Source organism: Elephantulus edwardii, unplaced genomic scaffold, assembly GCF_000299155.1.
Source record: "Elephantulus edwardii isolate Elephantulus edwardi_28Jun2011 unplaced genomic scaffold, EleEdw1.0 scaffold00292, whole genome shotgun sequence".
NCBI lineage: Eukaryota > Metazoa > Chordata > Mammalia > Macroscelidea > Macroscelididae > Elephantulus > Elephantulus edwardii.
Window position 1 is genome coordinate 1,712,433 of NW_006400042.1, and position 18,846 is coordinate 1,731,278.

An 18,846-nucleotide genomic window follows, 5' to 3' on the forward strand; every position below is an offset into this window, starting at 1 on the left:
AAGGATGCATCCTATCTCTATATCTTTTCAATCTATATGCAAAACATCATTTGGAGGCTGGACTTTCTGAGGACGAATATGACATCAGGATTGGAGGAGGAATCATCAATAACCTTTGTTAAGCAGATGACACAACCCTGCTTCCTGAAACTGCAGAGGACCTGAAGTGCTTGCTCCAGAAATTCAAGGACTGCAGCCTTCAATATGGATTGAAGAAGCTTAACATCAAGAAAACAAAGCTTCTTACCACTTGGCTAATTAGCAGCATCCTGATATATGGGGAAGAGATAGAGGTTATTAACAATTTCAGCTTGCTCAGCTCTACAGTGAACACTCTTGGCACAAACGACCAGGAAATCAGAAGAGGAATTGCATTGGGAAAATCTGCTGTCAAGAACATCTGCAGAGTGCTGAAAAGCAATGATGTCAGTCTAGAGACTAACTTGCACCTGATCCAGGCCATGGTCTTTGCAATTACTTGGTATGCATCAGAGAGCTGGACAGTGACTAAGTATGACAGAAGAATTTATCCTTTTGAGTTGTAGTGCTGGAGAAGAATTTTGAACACTCTGTGGACCTCCAGGAGAACAAATAGGTAAGTCCTAAAAAGCGTAAAACCAAGCTACTCGCTGGAGGCAAGGATTTTGAAGCTCTGTCTCACTCACTTTGGGCACGTGGCCTGGAGGGACGAGTCCTTGGAGAATAAAATCATGCTTGGAAGGATGGAGGGACAGCACAGGAGAGGAAGACCAAGGATGAGATTAATTGTTTCAGTGACTGGAGCAAAGTGTTTAGGTCTGTGAGAAACTATGAGATTGGTTCAGGATAGAGCAGTGTTCTCAGGATTGCTGAGTCACAGGTTACCGACGGCACATAACAACAAATGTGTCAAGCTCTATTTACTTGTGGCAAGTAAGGTTGTACCATCTGCATAACACAGATTGCTAATAAGTTTAACTCTAATCGTATAGTCCACAATTTCAGATTATGTGCTCACTATAGATTGAATCGCAGGAGAGGAAGACCCTCAATGAGATGGATTGATTCAGTGACTGGGGTAATGGGAGTAGGTGTGTCAGAGATGATGAAATTGGCACAGGATAGGGCAGAGTTTAGGGCTGTTGTACATAGTTACTATGAGTCGCAGATGACTTGACAGCACATAACAACAACAACAACATAGACTGAAAAAATAAGGCAAAAAATATCCAATCCTTACAAATACCTTTCCTGATTTTAATATTGCTATGTTATATTCCTTCATTTTATTCAAATGACTGCCTCTTGGTTTATGACCTGTAGAAGGTCATATGACCTCAACCCGTCAAGTTGAGCATGACTCATAATGACCCTATGAACAAAAGTCTTCAAACCTTTCTATAACTATTGTCATTTATCAAAGTTCATAGAGTTTCCAAAGGCAGATTGTTTAGGAGGTGGATGCCACTCCTGTTTCTAATTGGTCTATATGGAGATTCCAAAGGAGGTCGATTAAATATGCTACAATCTCTACTCTCTTCATCATTTTTCATTGTTATGATATACATTTCTAAATGTGTTCTGTTGTACACCTTCAATGTCAAGAAGACAAAGATTCTCATCACTGGACCAATTGGCAGCACCAGGATGGATGGTGAAGAGACTGAGATTGTACACAGCTTTAGTTTGCTTGGCTCCATAGTCAACAGTCTTGGCACCAGCAGCCAGGAAATTAAAAGCGCATTGCGATGGGAAAGTCTGCTGTTAGGGACCTCTCCAAAGTACTGAAGAGCAATCTCTTTGGAGACTAAGGTGCGTCTGATACAGGCCATGGTCTTTGCAATCACCTGTTATGCATCAGAGAGTTGGACAATGACCAAGGAGGATAGAAGGAGAATTGATGCCTTTGAGCTGTGGTGCTGGAGAAGAGTATTGAGAATACCATGGACTGCTAGGAAAACAAACAGATTTGTCCTGGAAAGGGTTAAACCGGGTGGCTCCTTGGAGGCAAGGATTCTGAGGCTCTGTCTAACATACTTTGGACATGTTGTGAGGAGAGACCGGTCCTTAGAGAGGGACATCATGCTTGGGAGGGTGGAGGGACAGCGCAGGAGAGGAAGGCCCTCTATGAGGTGGATTGATTCAGTGATTGGGATAATTGGGATGGGAGTGTCAGAGACAGTGCGATTGGCACAGGACAGAGCGGAGTTTAGGGCTGTTGTACATAGGGTCGCTATGAGTCAGAGGCGACTCGACGGCACATAACAACAACAATATGATATACATAAATGAATAGTTTGCATAGTTATAAACTACAAGGAATATTTTTCTGGTATTCTTTTGTTTTAGTCAGGATTTATCTGACATCAACATTGATGACCTTTATTCCATGCATGTTTTAGAATTTGGCTTGAATTTCTGACACTTCCTGGTCAATTCCAGAAATTATTTTTAAATAACCTTTAGTAAAATTTTACTTGCATGTGCCATTAATAATATCTGATAATTTTCACATTGTGTTGGAGCATCTTTTGATAGGTTGTATACAAATATGAATCTTTTCGTATTGATTATCTGGGGTATTATCTTTTAAATTTGGCCTAAAATGAGTGAGCACTTCCAGTATTGTGTGTTTGTTGAAAGAACTCAATTGAAATTCCAGCCATTTCTGAACCCTTGCTTTTTGCCTACATTTTGAATGTTAAGAAGTTCTTTTTGATATAGTAAAAAGTAAAAAAATCTGTGTATTCATTTTGTTGTTGTTGCTGCTTGCATTAATGTTTATCCATAGAATCTTTTAGTATTGCAAATCAAAACTTAAATGTTTCCTTGCGTTCTTTAAGGTGGAGAAATGTTGAGCATAGTCTTCATTTTTGGTTTTTTAACTCCAGATCTTTACACATTTCATTATACTTTGTCTTTTCTAGCCACCCTTAAAATCTTCTATTAAAGTTTTTTTAATAAAATTTTTTTCTATTAAGTTATTTAGTTATTTCTTGCATTTTTTTTAGCCTTTCGATGCTCAAAACATTCAGTGATTGAGGTAATGAGGGTAGGTGTGTCAGAGACAACAAAGTTGACGCAGGATAGAGCGGGTTTCAGGGCTGTTGTACGTAGGATCACTATGAGTTGCAAGTGATTCGATAACAACATAACAACAACAACAACATGTTCAAAACAAAGTTTCAGATTCTCTTTTGACAGGTATTTTAGTCTTTCTTTACTGACATTTTAAGAACTTTTACTTTCTCTCCATATGTGATGTCTCACAACTTTCCTGATCTTTGATCATTAGTTTTCAGTGCATCACATTTGTTCTTATGATGATTTCTACATTCAGGTAGAAATATGCTCAAGTTTGTACTTTAATTTCTTGAAATTAATTCAGTTATTTTTGGGATTCAACTTGGACTTGCTTATGAGCAACTGTGTGTTCCACATTCAGGCCCTGGTCTTGTTCTGTTGATAATAATGAACTTTTCTATTATTTATTTCCACAGATTCAGTCATTTTGATTTCTGTGTGTACACTATCTGATAAGTTCAATTATCTTGTTAAGAAACGTATTTGGAAGTTTTATCTATCATGTAATTGCTATGGCACCATTTCTATCACCAAGGCCATTTTTTTTAAAGTTATGAGTTGAATGAAAGTTTACAAGTAAATAATTTTACATTCCCTCAGTTATACTCCAAGGCCATACACTTTCAGCTAGTGATCCTTCTTATTTTTCTCAGCTTTCTTTCTTACTCCAATCACCAGTGATTATCAATGCATTTTGCTGAGTTGTAAATGGCCAGGGAGGAGATGGACCATCTTTCTGCAAAAGAACCTCTGGTGCATTTGAACTACCAGAACCCCACCTTTAGGTTGTTGGGTAAATATGAACTAGGACACCAAGACTCCCTTAACTGCCAATGTTTTTGATTGCCATCAAGTCAAGGGTGACTCACAGTGATCCTATGAACAAAAGGCCTGAAGCCTTTCTATAACTACTGTTGTTTATCAAAGTTCATAGAGTTTCAGAGATATGTTGTTTAGGAAGTGGATGCCACTCCTGTTTCCAAAGTATTAGGCTATAATTTCTCTGATCTCTTTATCATTGTACTTCTTTATATAAGCATGTGGGATGAAAAAAAATTAAGAATAATGTGTGAGTGATGAAATAGTTCAGTTGTCAGCCTGTGGGTTGTCACAGTATACTAATTCTATTGGTGTATCCTTAATTAATGTGAGTCTTCCTTGCCACTAATTTGTTTAATGCTTATATTACTATAAGTAACTTAGATCAGTGAGTTTATATCCTTGCAAGACTTAATGCACAAAGGTTTTATTAACTATAGGTAGAGTTACCTTGTGATCAGTTCTGCTAATGTTGTTACTTTTCCAAAGACTCTTAGCAACATGCCCAAAGTTTGTGAGACAATGTATGTGGACAATGTATGAGGTTTAAAATCAGGAAAGGTATCAGAGCCTTTCTCTATACCTGTTCAATCCGTATGCTGAGCAAATAATTCGAGAAGCTGGACTCTGTGAAGAAGAATGTGTCATTAGGATTGCAGGAAGACTTATAAACAATCTCGTTTTTGTGCATGACACAACCCTGCTTCCTGATAGTGAAGATCAAACACTACAGCCTGAATGTTATTTACACTGCAACATCAAACAGAAATCCTCACTACCAGGCCAACTCACTACACTGTGATAGATGGAGAAGAGATGAAATTGTCAATGATTTCATCTTGCTTAGATCTCCATTCAACACCCTTGGCACCAACAACCAGGAGATCAAAATATTTACTGCATGGGGAAATTCTGCTGTGAGAGCCCTCTTTAAAGTGCTGATGAGTAATAATGTCAGTTTTACAACTGTGGTGCACCTAATTGAAATTATCACCTTTTTCGTTACTTGCTATGCATTTGAAACTTGAACAGTGAATAAGAATGACATGAGAAGAATTGATGCCTTTGGGTTGGAATGTTGAAGAAGAGAACTGAATGTTTCTTACTTGTGAAAAGCACAAGCAAGTACATTTTGGAAAAGTTGTAGCCTTGTTGCTCCTTGAAGGCAAGGATAATGAAGCTTGGTTGGGCATGTTGGTAGGAGGGGGCCAGTGAAGGAGAGGAAGACCCTCAGTGAGATAGAGTGACACAATATCAGTGGGCTTGAGTACGTAAGAGGTGGGGAGGATGACATATGATAGAGCAAGGTTCAGATCCATTCTTTTTAGGGTCTCTATGAAATAATAGTCAGCTCAACAGCACTTAACAACAACAGACTTGGGCTATTAATCTGAACTTATTAATAAGATTCCAGTCTGTTTTTAACCACCTGCTTTAAGGCTTTCAGATTTCATTTCTGTTTTTAGCCACCTGCTTTAAGGATTTGACCCTAATCCTAACATCTTCATGTTATTACTCTTGTTCACATTTTAATCTTAGATTTCCAGATATGAAGAAGAGACACACACTTAGACATCTCAGATGTCTAGATATGAAGGTTTCAAACTAGCATTGGTTCAAGTGATGTAAATAAAATTTCCACACTTCAAAAGATATTCATGGCAAGAAGCTGCCCTGTAATCCCATAGGTATGCAATTCAAACCCACCAGATGCTCTGCTGGAGAAGGAGGGTCAATCTCCTCCTGTAGGAAATTTTATTTGAATATGCTTGTTTTATTTTATGCAAAGTTTTAGTATTAATAATTGTACTTTGTTTATTTCCAAAATGCTTTACATTCTTTTCTAATTCTCAATACCAGCAATCTTGTGAAGTTAGACCAAAAGATTCCTAGGATATAAGAAGGACTACTGATTAGATGCCTTGGAGTTGTGATGCTAGAGAAGAGTATTGAACATTCCGTGGACTGCTAGTAGAACAAACAGGTCTGTCCTGGAGAAGGTGAAGCCAAATTGCTCTTTTGAGGCAAGGATTTTGAAGCTCCTTCTTACATACTTTGGACATGTTGCTAGGAGGGATCAGTACTTGGAGAAAGACATCATTCTTGGAAGGGTGGAGGGACAGCACAGGAGAAGAAGACCCAGGATGAGATGGAGTGACTTAGTAACTGGGATTATTGAGGTAGGTGTATCTGAGACAGTGAGACTGGCTCAGGATAGGACAGAGTTCAGAGCATAGGGTTACTATGAGTCACAAGCCACTCAATGGCACTTAACACCTGCCTACAGTATAGAGAGCTATGTGGAATAGTACTGCTAAGGCAGAGATCCAAAACTCAAACACACCAGCTGCCCCACAGGAGAAAGATGAGCAGTTTCCTCCCATGGAGTTAATGGCCTTTGAAAACCCATTGGAGGGTCAGCTATAGGTCTCTTGCAACCTGACACTACACAACAACATCAACAACCACCTAAAATATAGGGAGCTCTGATGGCATAGTCCATATGAAGTTCTCTGCTAACTCAGAGGTTATGTTTCTTTTAGAGGTACAAATTGACCAGAGGATTCTTGAGAGAAAGATGGGCCGTCCTCCTCATTTTGAAACCAGAGAAACCAGCAGTAGATTAGCTTTGAATGCTAACTTGAGCGCAAGGTATTTTTCATCTTAACCTGAAGGATAGAGGACTTTGTGTTTTATGAAAACACAAAGCTGACACAGATTAAAGAAATTCACTTAATTTCTATGTGTGTCTTTTGTAACAATACAAAGATAAAACATCATTGCTGTTGTTGTTTTTTATGTGCTGTTGAGTGTGACTCACAACAAGCCTATATACAATAGCTCTGAACACTGCCCTATCCTGAGCCTGTCTCACTTTCTACCCCAATTATCTCAGTTACTGTGTCAACTCATCTCATCCAGGGTCTTTCTCTCCTGCACTGTCCCTCTACTAACCATGATGTCTTTCTACAAGGACTGGTCCCTCCTGGTAACATACCCAAAATATATGAGACAGAGCTTCAAAATTCTTTCCTCCAAGGAGCAACTTGTCTTCACTCTCTCCATGACAGACCTGTTTAACCTTTTGGCAGTCCTTGGTATGTTCAGTACTTTTCTCCACAACTCAAAGGTCTCAATTCTTCTTCTGCCATCCTTATTCATTGTTCAGCTTTCTGATGCATGGAAAGTAATTGCGAAGACCATTACCTAGACTTTTCAGCAAGATAAATTGACATGGTGATTGTGCCAGTGGGCTCAAATGTGTCAGAGGTGATGAGCATGACACAGTATAGGGCAGGGTTCAGGTTTGTTCATAGCATCACTAGGAGTTGTAGTCACCTCAACAGAACCTAACAACAACAGCATATAAAAATGCAATAGGTTCATATTATATTAATCAGAATAAAGAATATATTGAACAAATTTAGGGAAGGGAATTACTGATTGTCATTAATGGAGGAAAAAGAATTTAATTTCCGTTGTAACTTTTCATGCACAGCAGAGCTGTGGTGGCCTAAAGGGTAAGGAGTTGTACTATCAATCCAGAGGCAGGCAGTTCTGATATACGAAATGTTTCACAAGAGAAAGATAGGTAATCTCTTATGCAATATGTTATTGATATGTGCCATTAAGTCATTTGCAACAGCCCTGAACCCTGCTCTATCTTGTGGTAACTTTATTGTCTCTGACAGATCTACCCTCGTTAACCCAGTTACAGAATCAGCCCATCTCGTACTGTTCTTCCTCTCTTGCACTGTCTCTCCTCTCTTCTGAGAATGATGTCCCTCTCCAAGGACTGGTCCCTCCTTATAACTTGCTCAAAATATGTCAGACAAATCCTTGCCTCCAAAGAGCAGCCTGGTTTCACCCTTTTTTTGTAGGATGAACTTGTTTGTTCTCCTGGCAGTCTATGATATATTCATTATTCTTCTCCAGTACCATAGCTCAAAGGGATCAATTATCTTTCTATCATCTCTGGTCATTGTCCAGCTTTATACTTCCTCTGAAAACCCACTAGAGGGTTTTCAACCCAATGGCACATAACAACAGCAACAACATTACATATTAAAGTCATAGTCAAGGACAAAGGAGCTCTTTTGGTATAGTGCATTGTGTGTTGTGCTAATGACCAAAGGTTAGTGGTTCAAGTCTATCACCTGCTTTATGAGAGAAAGATAGGCCGTCCAATTGCTTTTACTGCCGTGGAAACCCACAAGTCTAAGTAGTCTCGGAAGCACTTTTTTTGGTTTGGTTTTAGACCTTAAACCTTGTATTATTATTTTTTTTAAATTTTCTTTTATACTGGTTTTCCTGCAAAGTTTGTACACATTGTTGTCACACTGGTTGTTCCCATTTCCTTTCCCCACTCCTCCTACCCATCAAATTGTGTGATTCTAGGATTACTCCCCCACCACCACCCCGCTCATCCTCACTCCTCTGCTCCTACCGTCCCTGCTTGGATCCTCATATATGTTTTACTAGTGATCTTTGTATTTCTACAATAATGGTCTTACACAGTATTTGTCTTATGGGATTGAGTTTGTTCATAATGCACTCCACTCACTCCCAAGTTAGGTAGTAATTTTCAAAATCATTGCTCCTGCATGGTGCATAGTATTCCATCTTGTGAATGTACCACATTTTCTTAATCCATTCTGTTGTGGTTGGCTATTTAGGCTGTTTCCATGTTCTTGCTATGTTGAATAACACTGTATGAACATTGGTGTACAAATCTTGGTTTGTGTCTCAGTTCTCATTTTCCTGGGGTATATTCTGAGCAGTGGAATAGCTGGATCACATGGAATTTCTGTGTTCAGCTTTTTGAAGAAATGCCAAACTGCTTCCCAAAGTTGCACTATTTTAAAATTCCACCAAGAATGTATAAGAGTTCCTATCTCTCCACATCCTCTCCAACATTTATTACTTGCTGTCTTGTTAAACTTAGCCACTGCTACTGAGGTGAAATGGTATCTCATTGCATTGTGTTTTTTATTTGCACTTCTATAATTGCCAAAGATTTTGAGCCTTTCTCCATGTGTCTATTGGCCATCTGAATATCTTCCTCTGTAAAAAGTATTTTTTTCCATTTTGTAATTGTGTTATCAATCTTTTTCTTGTGGAGGCCCTGTGGGATTCTATAAACTTTTGAAATGAGACCCTTGTCTGAAATAGTATTGTTTTCTCTCTGTCAGTAGGTTTTCTTTTCGCTCTGTTGGAAAATGTTTTTGATGCACACAGGAATTTAATCTTTAGAAGGTCCCATTCATCAACCTTATCTTCTCCAGATTGTATATTTCTGGCTGTATTTGTCAACCTATCTATACCATGTGCTAGGCCTTCTAAGATTGGTCCTACTTAGCCTCTTATGATCTTTATGGTTTTTGGGATATACTCCCAGATCTATGATCCACATTGAGTTGATTTTTGTATATGGTGTGAGATAAAAATTCTCTTTCAGCTTTCTGCAGATAATAGTCCAGTTTTGCCAGCACCATTTGTTGAAGAGATTGTCATTTCCCCATCTGATAGGTTTTGTTTCCTTGTTGAGTATCAGTTAACCATCGATAGAGGGATTAATTTCTGGGTTCTCATTTCTATTCCATTGGTCTATGTTCCTGTCATTGTATCAGCACCATGCTTTTTCGGTTATTACAGCTGTGTAGTAGTTTTTGTGATCAGGGAGTGCCTCCTACTTCATTCTCGTTTTTCAGAAATGCTTTGTTTATTCAAGGTGTTCCCCTCCAAATATACTTGCCATTGCCTTTTGTATCTCCTTGAAAAAGAAATTTGGTATCTGTATTGAGATTGTTTTAAACATGTAGATTGCTTTTGGTAAAGTGTCATTTTTACTATATTGAGTCTTCTTATCCATGAACAGGGAACATTTTCCCATTTTTTTTAGGTCTTTTATTGTGTATAGCAGAAATGTTTTGTAGTTTTCTCTGTACAGGTCTTTTATGTCTTTATTCTATTTTTTTTACAAAACATTTTATAAATATTTTTACAAAATGTATACAAAGCAATTTCAAGTGAGACACACTATACAAATTAAGGTATTTAAGCAAATAAAGCCCACACCACACTGACAGTGAGTGACGTGTCCTCTTTAAGTCAAGTCAGTCTGTAAGGCCTCCCTAATCTAGTAAGGGCTACTAAATTCTTCAGAGCTAAAAGATTTCTTCTTCATAATTGCCAGTTTAAAATTTGCTTTATCTTTAGGCAGTACTTAAGGACACAGAAAATCAAATGCACATATTTCTGCAACAACAGAAAGGGGAGAAAAGGAAAAGAGAAAAAGGAAAAAGAAAGAAGAAAGAAGAAAATTATTTTTGTTACTGAGTACAAGTAATCCTAAAACGTAACTCTGGCTAATGAACCTGAACAACTGAATGTGGCCACGTGAGGCTGAGCTCTCTCACCCTTCACCAGAGGGGGCTCCACATGTGAGTTAGGACCATGTGCGCATAATAAGTTTATTCTTAAGTATCTCAATTTGTAGTTGGCTATTGTAAATGGTAGTGCTTTCCTGATTTACTTCTCTGAGTTTTCTTTGTTACTGTAAAAGAATCCCACTGATTATTTTTTTTTTAAATTGACCTTGTGTCCTGCCTCTCTATTAAGTTGGTCTACTAGCTCTAACAGTTTTTTTGTTGAGTACACTATTTTTCTGCATACACTATCATGTCATCTGCTTATAGCAACAGTTTTAACCATATCTTTGCCGATCCAGATGCCTTTTATTTCCTTCTCTTGTTATATTGCTAGCAAGTACTTCCAGTACAGTATTGAATAGAAGTGGCACAACGGGCATCCTTGTCTAGTCTTTGTTCATAGAGCCTTGTATTTTAACAAGTCCACCTGTGGACACATACCAACTATAACCTATATTTCATAAATAGTGTTTTATTAAGTTTTTAAAGAATATTAGACAAAAATTATTCACAAATAACACATGTCCACTTCTCCCAGCTTCCCATTTACCATAATACATAGATCCTAACCTAGAAACTAGCTATAATAGTTTCAAACTATAATAGGTTAATTTCTCATAGGGAATCAATATGAAGAATTAAAGCTAAACCAATACTTATGTATATTTCTGTCAGTAATTATAGCACAAGGTCTTATAGAAAATGAATAAATTATTGTTTTAACAGCACATAATAGAAAAGACAAACACTGATCAATTCTATTTGTTGTTTTCCCCACCCCTTCTCTTTATCATATACTATAACATAAATACATAACTTCAAAAGGTCTTAGAAAGTTCTCTCCTAATAACAATGCTGAGGTTAATTATGAAACTGTGTGTATGTGTTTTGCAGATTTTCTTTGCCTATCTCAGTAAGCTCAGCATACTATGCTTGTGAGAAAAACTTTATGATTTCTTAAATTCTTCCTAGAGTTTGTTGTTGTTATGCCATTGAGTCAAGTATAATGTATAATAACCCTATGAACAACAAATCTGATCCCTATCTTATTCTGTGCCAACCTCACCATCTCTGACACACTCAAGTACATAGACTGTGAGAAGTTCTAGAGATGGGAAACCAAATTTTGTTTTTACCTTTATAAAATACATTGAAGAAAAAGTTTTGTTTGCACATCTGTGGACTGGTGAATCAGGCAGACTATCATAATGATAATGTAATATGAAAACGATTTTAATTTTAGTCATGACAAATCTTAAAACAGATACATAAATTCATTTTATAAATGACAAGGAAGTATTTTTAATTACTTAATTTTCTGTGGTTTAAGAACAATACTTGAATATGATCTTATGCATGAAAACGTATAGGGTGATAGTTCTCTTATTTTAATGTAATTATTTTCAAAATGAAGATGCTCCAGAGTTGAGTCATCATCTTCTTCAGCTTTGCAGATTTGCTCTGGATTAATATTCCTAAAAAGAAATGTTCAGAAAAGTCACCAATGGTTCAAAGATAACCTGCTTTTATAAATAGAATTGAATTTTATGTTAGCTTAATAAACTTTTTTTTGCTTTTAAAATACATTTGGATTTGTATATCAAGTATCAACTAAATTTCTGATATATCATTCATCAACATTTAAAATAAATAAAGGCATAAAAGTAATGGAATAAAGCATAGTTATAGGGGTAATGAAACCATTCTGCTCCCTGGAGGCAAAGATTTTGAAGCTCCATCTCGCTGACTTTGGGCCTGTGGCTAAGAGACCAGTCCTTGGAGAAGGACATTATGCTTGAAAGGGTGGAGGGCAAGTGCGGGAGAGGAAGTCCCAGGATGAGATGGATTGACTCAGTGACTGGGATTAGGTCTGTTAGAGACAATGAGATTTTCATAGGATAGGACAGGGTTCAGAGCTAATGTACAAAGCATTGCTATGAGTTGCAGACAACTCTAGGATACATAACTACAACAACAATAGTGGTGTTATGGAGGAAGATTTTGTATTTGAGAAGCACTGAACGCAAGGTTTGTAAATTCAATTGTAGATTTGAAAACACCATAAATGCACAAAGCTATAATATAAATGGTGACCTGTGGAGAAAATATTTGCACATGTACCGTAAATAATAAACAGGTTTGTCCCTGAGAGGGTGAAGCCAGGCTGCTTCTTGGAGGCAAGCATTCTGAAGCTTCGTCTGACATACTTTCAATATGTTGCAAGGCGGGATCAGTCCTTGGAGAGGGACATCATGATTGGGAGGATGGAGGGACAGCACAGGAGAGGAAGACCCTCATAAGATGGATTGATTCAGTCACTGGGATAATGGGGATAGCTGTGTTAGAGACAATAAGATTGGCAAGGGATAGAGCAGGGTTTAGGGCTCTTTCACAGGCTATTTGACAGTACATAATAAGAAAAACCATAAATAAAAATATGAAGATGCTTTTTTCAATCTATATGCGGTACAGATACCCAGGAGGTGGGTTTTATGAGGGGAAATGTGGCATCAGGATTGGAGGAAGACTCATTGTCAGTCTGCGTTATGCAGATGACACAACACTGCTTGCTGAAACTGAGGAGGACCTGAAGCACTTGCTGCAAAAGGTTAAGGACTACAGCCTTCAATATGGATTGAAGCTCAGTATCAAGAAAACAAATTCTCACCACTGTACCAATTGGTAGCATCATGAAGGATGATGAAGAGATTGAGATTGTAAGCAGCTTTAGTTTGCTTGGCTCCACAATCAACATTCTTGGCACCAGCAGCCAGGAAATTAAAAGACGTATTGTGTTGGGAAAGTCTGCTGAGAGAGACCTCTCTAAAGAATTGAAGAGCAGTGATATCAATATGGAGACTTAGGTGCACATGATACAGGCCATGGTCTTTGCAATTATTTGCTTTGCATCAGAGAGTTGGACAATGACTAGGGATGATAGAAAGAGAATTGATGCCTTTGAGCTGTGGTATTGGAGAAGAGTATTGAATATACCATAGACTGCAAAGAGAACAAACAGGTTCATCCTGGAGAGGGTTAAATCAGGCTGTGCCTTGGAGGCAAAGATTCAGAAGCTTCGTCTGACACACTTTGGACATGTTGCAAGGAGGGTCTAGTCCTTGGAGAGGGACACCATGCTTGGGAGGCTAGAGGGACAGTGCAGGAGAGGAAGATCCTCAATGAGATGGATTGACTCAGTAACTGTGGTAATGGCGGTTGGTATGTCAGAGACAATAAGATTGGCATAGTATAGAGGAGAGTTTAGGGCTTTTATACAAAGGGTCACTCTGAGTCACAGGTGACTTGACAGCACATAACAACAATATAAATAGAAGGTTAATATACAAAGACCTCCAAAAATCTTGGAGGGAAAGAAAAATAAGCCAAAATACCAGTTACACAGGAAAAAAATGTCCACACAAATATGTTCTGTAAACATGAAAAGATGTTCAAATTTATTAATAAGAAGAGAAATAGAAATTACAACTGCTCGCACCCAACAACAACAAAAATCTAAAAATTCATTAACATATTCTGATGAAGTTATGGAAGAGGAAATGTTATGGAAGAGGAAATATTATCGAAGTGTATACCAATTGACATATCTCATTTAACAGATTCTGCCCTGGACGTGCTCACCAAGTTGTGCCAAGAAATCTGGAGAACGACCACTTGGCCAACTGACTGTAAGAGATCGATATTTGTTCCTATCCCAAAGAAAGGTGACCCAACAGAATGTGGAAACTACAGAACAATCTTCACTGATTTCACATGCAAGCAAGATTTTACTGAAGATTATAAAAAAACGATTGGAACAGCACATCAACAGAGAACTACCAGAAGTCCAGGCTGGGTTTAGAAGGGGTCGTGGTACTAGAGATATTGTAGCTGATGTTAGATGGATCTTGGCTGAAAGCAGGGAATACCAGAGGAATGTCTGTGTTTCATTGACTATGCAAAGGCATTTGACTGTGTAGATCATAACTATGGCTGACTCTGAGAATAATGGGAACCCCAGAACACTTGATCGTTCTAATGGGAAACTTATACTTGGACCAGGAGGCAGTCGTCAGAACAGAGCAAGGGAACACTGCATGGTTCAAAATTGGGAAGGGCGTACGCCAGGGATGCATCCTATCTCCATACCTTTTCAACCTATATGCAGAACAGATTATCCGGGAAGCTGAGCTCTATGAGGAGAAATGTGGGGTCAAGACTGGTGGACGATTTATCAACAATCTGCGTTATGCGGATGACACAACCCTGCTTGCTGAAACTGAAGAGGACCTGAAGCGCCTGCTGCAGAGTGTCAAGGACTGCAGCCTACAATATGGATTGAGCCTCAATGTCAAGAAGACAAAGATTCTCACCACTGGACCAATTGACAGCATCAGGATGGATGGTGAAGAGATTTGAGATTGTACACAGCTTTAGTTTGCTTGGCTCCATAGTCAACAGTCTTGGCACTAGCAGCCAGAAAATTAAAAGGCACATTGCCATGGGAAAGTCTGCTGTTAGGGACCTCTCCAAAGTACTGAAGAGCAATGGTGTCTCTCTGGAGACTAAGGTGCGTCTGATACAGGCTTTGGTCTTCCCAATCACTTGTTATGCATCAGAGAGTTGGACAATGACCAAGGAGGATAGAAGGAGAATTGATGCCTTTGAGCTTTGGTGCTGGAGTAGAGTATTGAGAATACCATGGACTGCTAGGAGGGTTAAACCAGGTGGCTCCTTGGAGGCAAGAATTCTGAGGCTCTAACATACTTTGGACATGTTGTGAGGAGAGACCGGTCCTTGGAGAGGGACATCATGCTTGGGAGGGTGGAGGGACAGTGCAGTAGAGGAAGGCCCTCTATGAGGTGGGTTGATTCAGTGACTGGGATAATTGGGATGGGAGTGTCAGAGACAGTGAGATTGGTACAGGACAGAGCGGAGTTTAGGACTGTTGTACATAGGGTCGCTATGAGTCGCAAGCGACTCGACGGCACATAACAACAACATACAAAATGGCCTGATATAAGAATATATTAGTAAGGAAATGTCTGAATAAAATGTGCAGCATTTATATAAAGAAATCCTACTAACTGGGAATAAAATGAGGGAGATCTCTATGTACTCATAAGATGCGGTATTGAAAATAACAATTTGAAAGACCAAAGAATTGAAAAAAAAAATTGCACATACACTGTATTCACCCATCTATATATATATAAAGAGGGAGAAAGATCCTCTTATATAATAAATTGTGGTGGGTGACTATGAAATGTTAATATATATGTGTGTATGTGTGTGTGTGTATTTGCTTGTATTAGCAAAAAGAAATACTGAAAAAATGAATTGGAAGTTAATTAAAATTTTACCCTTTATGGTAGGAGATTGAGTGAGTTGAAGGGATAGGACTTCTCTCATTACTGTTAATGTAATTTTTACTTAGGAATCGCATAACTAATACAAAATTTTAATTCAAAATATAAAAACGGTTCTTTAAAATGAAAACAAATGACTTTATCTGGACATTCAATTGTTAATATTATATTGTTGTGTATCATCAAGTCAATCCAACTCATACTGATGGCCCAGTGGGTTTCAGAGGCAAGAAAGGTGGAAAGAGACTGCCCATCTTTCTCCCACAGAAAGCTGCTGGATTTAGACTGCTTGCGTTCAGATTGGCAGTGCAGCCTCTTACCACTCGCCCACGAGAGCTCCCTTAACATAACAGTACAGATTAAAAGAATTATGTCAAGATCCACTGTATTTCAGCTGCACCCATTTAGTATAACTTATCATTAGGAAAACAGAGAGTTACCAAATCGCCTCCCCAGACCCACTTATCTAAGTGCTTTTATTGTAATAACAATGACAGTATTATTTTGAAATTCTTTTATGTAAGAGTAAAAGAAATTAAAATAATTTAGAATGTAGAATTTCACTGTAAGAAACAAGTTTCAAACAAATGAAATTAAGTAAATGTTAAATTTTTATTGGAAATGCTACATGAACTTTTTTTCATTTTTAAAATACAAGCTTCCTGGCGGTCTACTGAAAAGGCCTAGAATTACTGAAATGACCACACGTGAGACTGTATTTATTGGGTACATACTGCTACCCAATAAAACTAGACTCTTTACAAGAAGACTGATTACATGTCTGCGGTAGCAAGAAAACACACATAAAAATGAGTCTGAGTCTGCATTGTGTTTTTGTGCTGGAAGAAGCAAATCATCTGTCCTAGACCAGTGAGAACATTATCAAAGGGCACAGAAAGCCAATTCAGACTACTGCTGGTGGAAGATGAGACAGTTAACCATGATAACAAATTTGGTAGCAATTGATTGAAACACAATGGGAGAGTAAAAACTTTCATATTAATTTTTCAAGAAAAGGGAGCAAAAACACCCAAAATAAAACAACTAATGAGAAACACTTAGGAATCAACTCCTTACTCTGATAGTTTAAAGGAAAAATTGAGAATTTATCCTGCTTTTAATTGTAACTAAATAGTTCCAAGGAATAAGCCAAACTTTTTTATACAGTACTCCTAGCTAGTAACTTTGGAATGAATGACAAAAATGGAAATCCTTAATGAGAAATATATTCAAGTAGTCATGGTCAGGAAATGAAAACACTGATTGAATGACTGATGGAAAATTTTATAGTGGTGACATCAGACTGAGACCCCTAAACCCCTATATGAATTTTAGAGTCCCCGCAGAGACAAGCAACCATGGTGTGCCCCTGATGGACTGCAATGGGATGCATAAAAAGACCTGTGAAGTATATCCATCAAAGATTTTAGAAACTAAATTCTACAAAGTCTTTGGAGATAGCAACAACTTCTACAGTGAAATTTTTGCAGGAAATACAGTGATGGACTTAAACGATCTAGTGCTGTTATAACAGAAATGGTTATAAAGTGGATGGTTTTAACAAGCTGAAATGTATTCACTCGGTTTAGAAGCCTGGAAGTCACAGTTCAGAGCACCAGCTCTTTATTTTATTTTTATTTTTCTTTTTATTGCTGTAAGGTACACTTGGCTCAAGCCACAGCAGTGCCTGTGTACAACAGAACAGCACATTAGTTTTCACTTGTCCCCATATTTATTGCTATGTTTGAGTCAGTTGTTGTAGCCACTTTGTCAATCAAATTGTTGAGGGTCTTCCCCCCTTTTATTAACCCTCTACTTTACCAATGTCGTATCCTTCTCCAGGGACTGGGCGGACGTGATCTAAGCACATCACAACATTCATCCATGTTTGCTTAGAAGCCATGAGTATTCTTACTGCATTTCTTCCAAGACAGAATTGTTAATTTTTCTGGAAGTCTCTGGTATATTTAATAATCGCTACTAGCACCATAATTTAAAGACATTTGTTCTTCTTTAGTCTTCCTTATTTGTTGTCCAAATTTACCTTGTGTATGAGATAACTGAAAATACCATGACTTGAGTCACGTTCATCATATCCTTCAAAAAGGATGTCTTTGCTTTTTAACTCTCTGAAGAGGTCTTTGTGGCTGATTTGCCTGATGCATGGATCATTCCTTTTCTTTTTTTAAATTTTTTTGTTGTTTTCATATAATAATTCCTTTACCTTATGTTTCAGTCATATAGATTGTTTTATACAATCTGTCATTTGCATTGGTTTCTATACAATCATTCATAAACATTCTATTTTACTTTTTAAAAATTGGTTTGCTTACAAAACTTATATACCTTGTGTTGTACACAAACAAGTCTTCATTAACATTGTGTTTCATACAATCATTCTCGTGCTTTACGTTTTATAAAATTAATCACCATTGGGCCTTGCTCATCATTATCCTGTGTTTTCACCCAGATCCTTCTATTTCCTTACTCCCCCCCATCCTCTAAACTGTGCAGCCTGGTAGCTTTACCTCTACCTATCTTCACCCCTTTAAGTTTCTGTACATGTTTTACTAGTTATTTTTCTATTTTTACCATAATGGCTTTATGCAATATTTGTCCTTATGAGACTGCATTAGTTCACTCAGCATAATGCTCTCCAGCCTCTCCCAAGTTATGTAGCATTTTTCAAAACCGTTGCTCCTGAGTGCTGCATAATATTCCAGTATGTGAATGTACCCCTATTTCTCAATCCAGTCAGTATTTCAAATGTTTCCATCTTCTTGAGATGGTGAATAATGCTGCTATGAACATTAATGTACAAATCTCTGTGTCTCATTCAGTTCTAATTTCCTTGGGGTATATTCCAAAAAGTGGAAAAGCTGGGTCATATTGAGTTTCAATGTTCAAGTTTTTGAAGAAACAACAAACTACTTTGGAGAATGGTTGTACCATTTTACAATCCCACCAACAATGTATAAGAAGCACTAGTATTGTACTTGGAGACTTCAGTACACCCTTTTCAAGAAAAGATAGGACTACCAAAAAGAATCGCAACAAAGATGCTCAAGAATTAAACCACACAATTGACCAACTCGATCTCATGGATATTTATAGGCTTATGCACCCCCCAAAAGCACAATATACCTTCTTTTCCAATGTGCATGGAA

The 18,846-nt window shown here is 37.8% G+C and overlaps 2 protein-coding genes across 2 annotated transcripts in view; one reads left to right on the forward strand and one right to left on the reverse strand.

Moving 5' to 3' along the window:
• The window catches only part of CENPP (centromere protein P), a 565,831-nt gene that overhangs the window by 316,733 nt on the left and 230,252 nt on the right, over positions 1–18,846 (forward strand). The gene's annotated exons all lie outside the window — the stretch shown is intronic.
• ECM2 (extracellular matrix protein 2, female organ and adipocyte specific) overlaps positions 11,620–18,846 on the reverse strand; it is an 83,418-nt gene continuing 76,191 nt past the window's right edge. The window contains exon 9 of the mRNA XM_006900726.1: positions 11,620–11,788. Coding sequence (XP_006900788.1) covers positions 11,620–11,788 — 169 coding nt within the window. The remainder of the gene's footprint in view (positions 11,789–18,846) is intronic.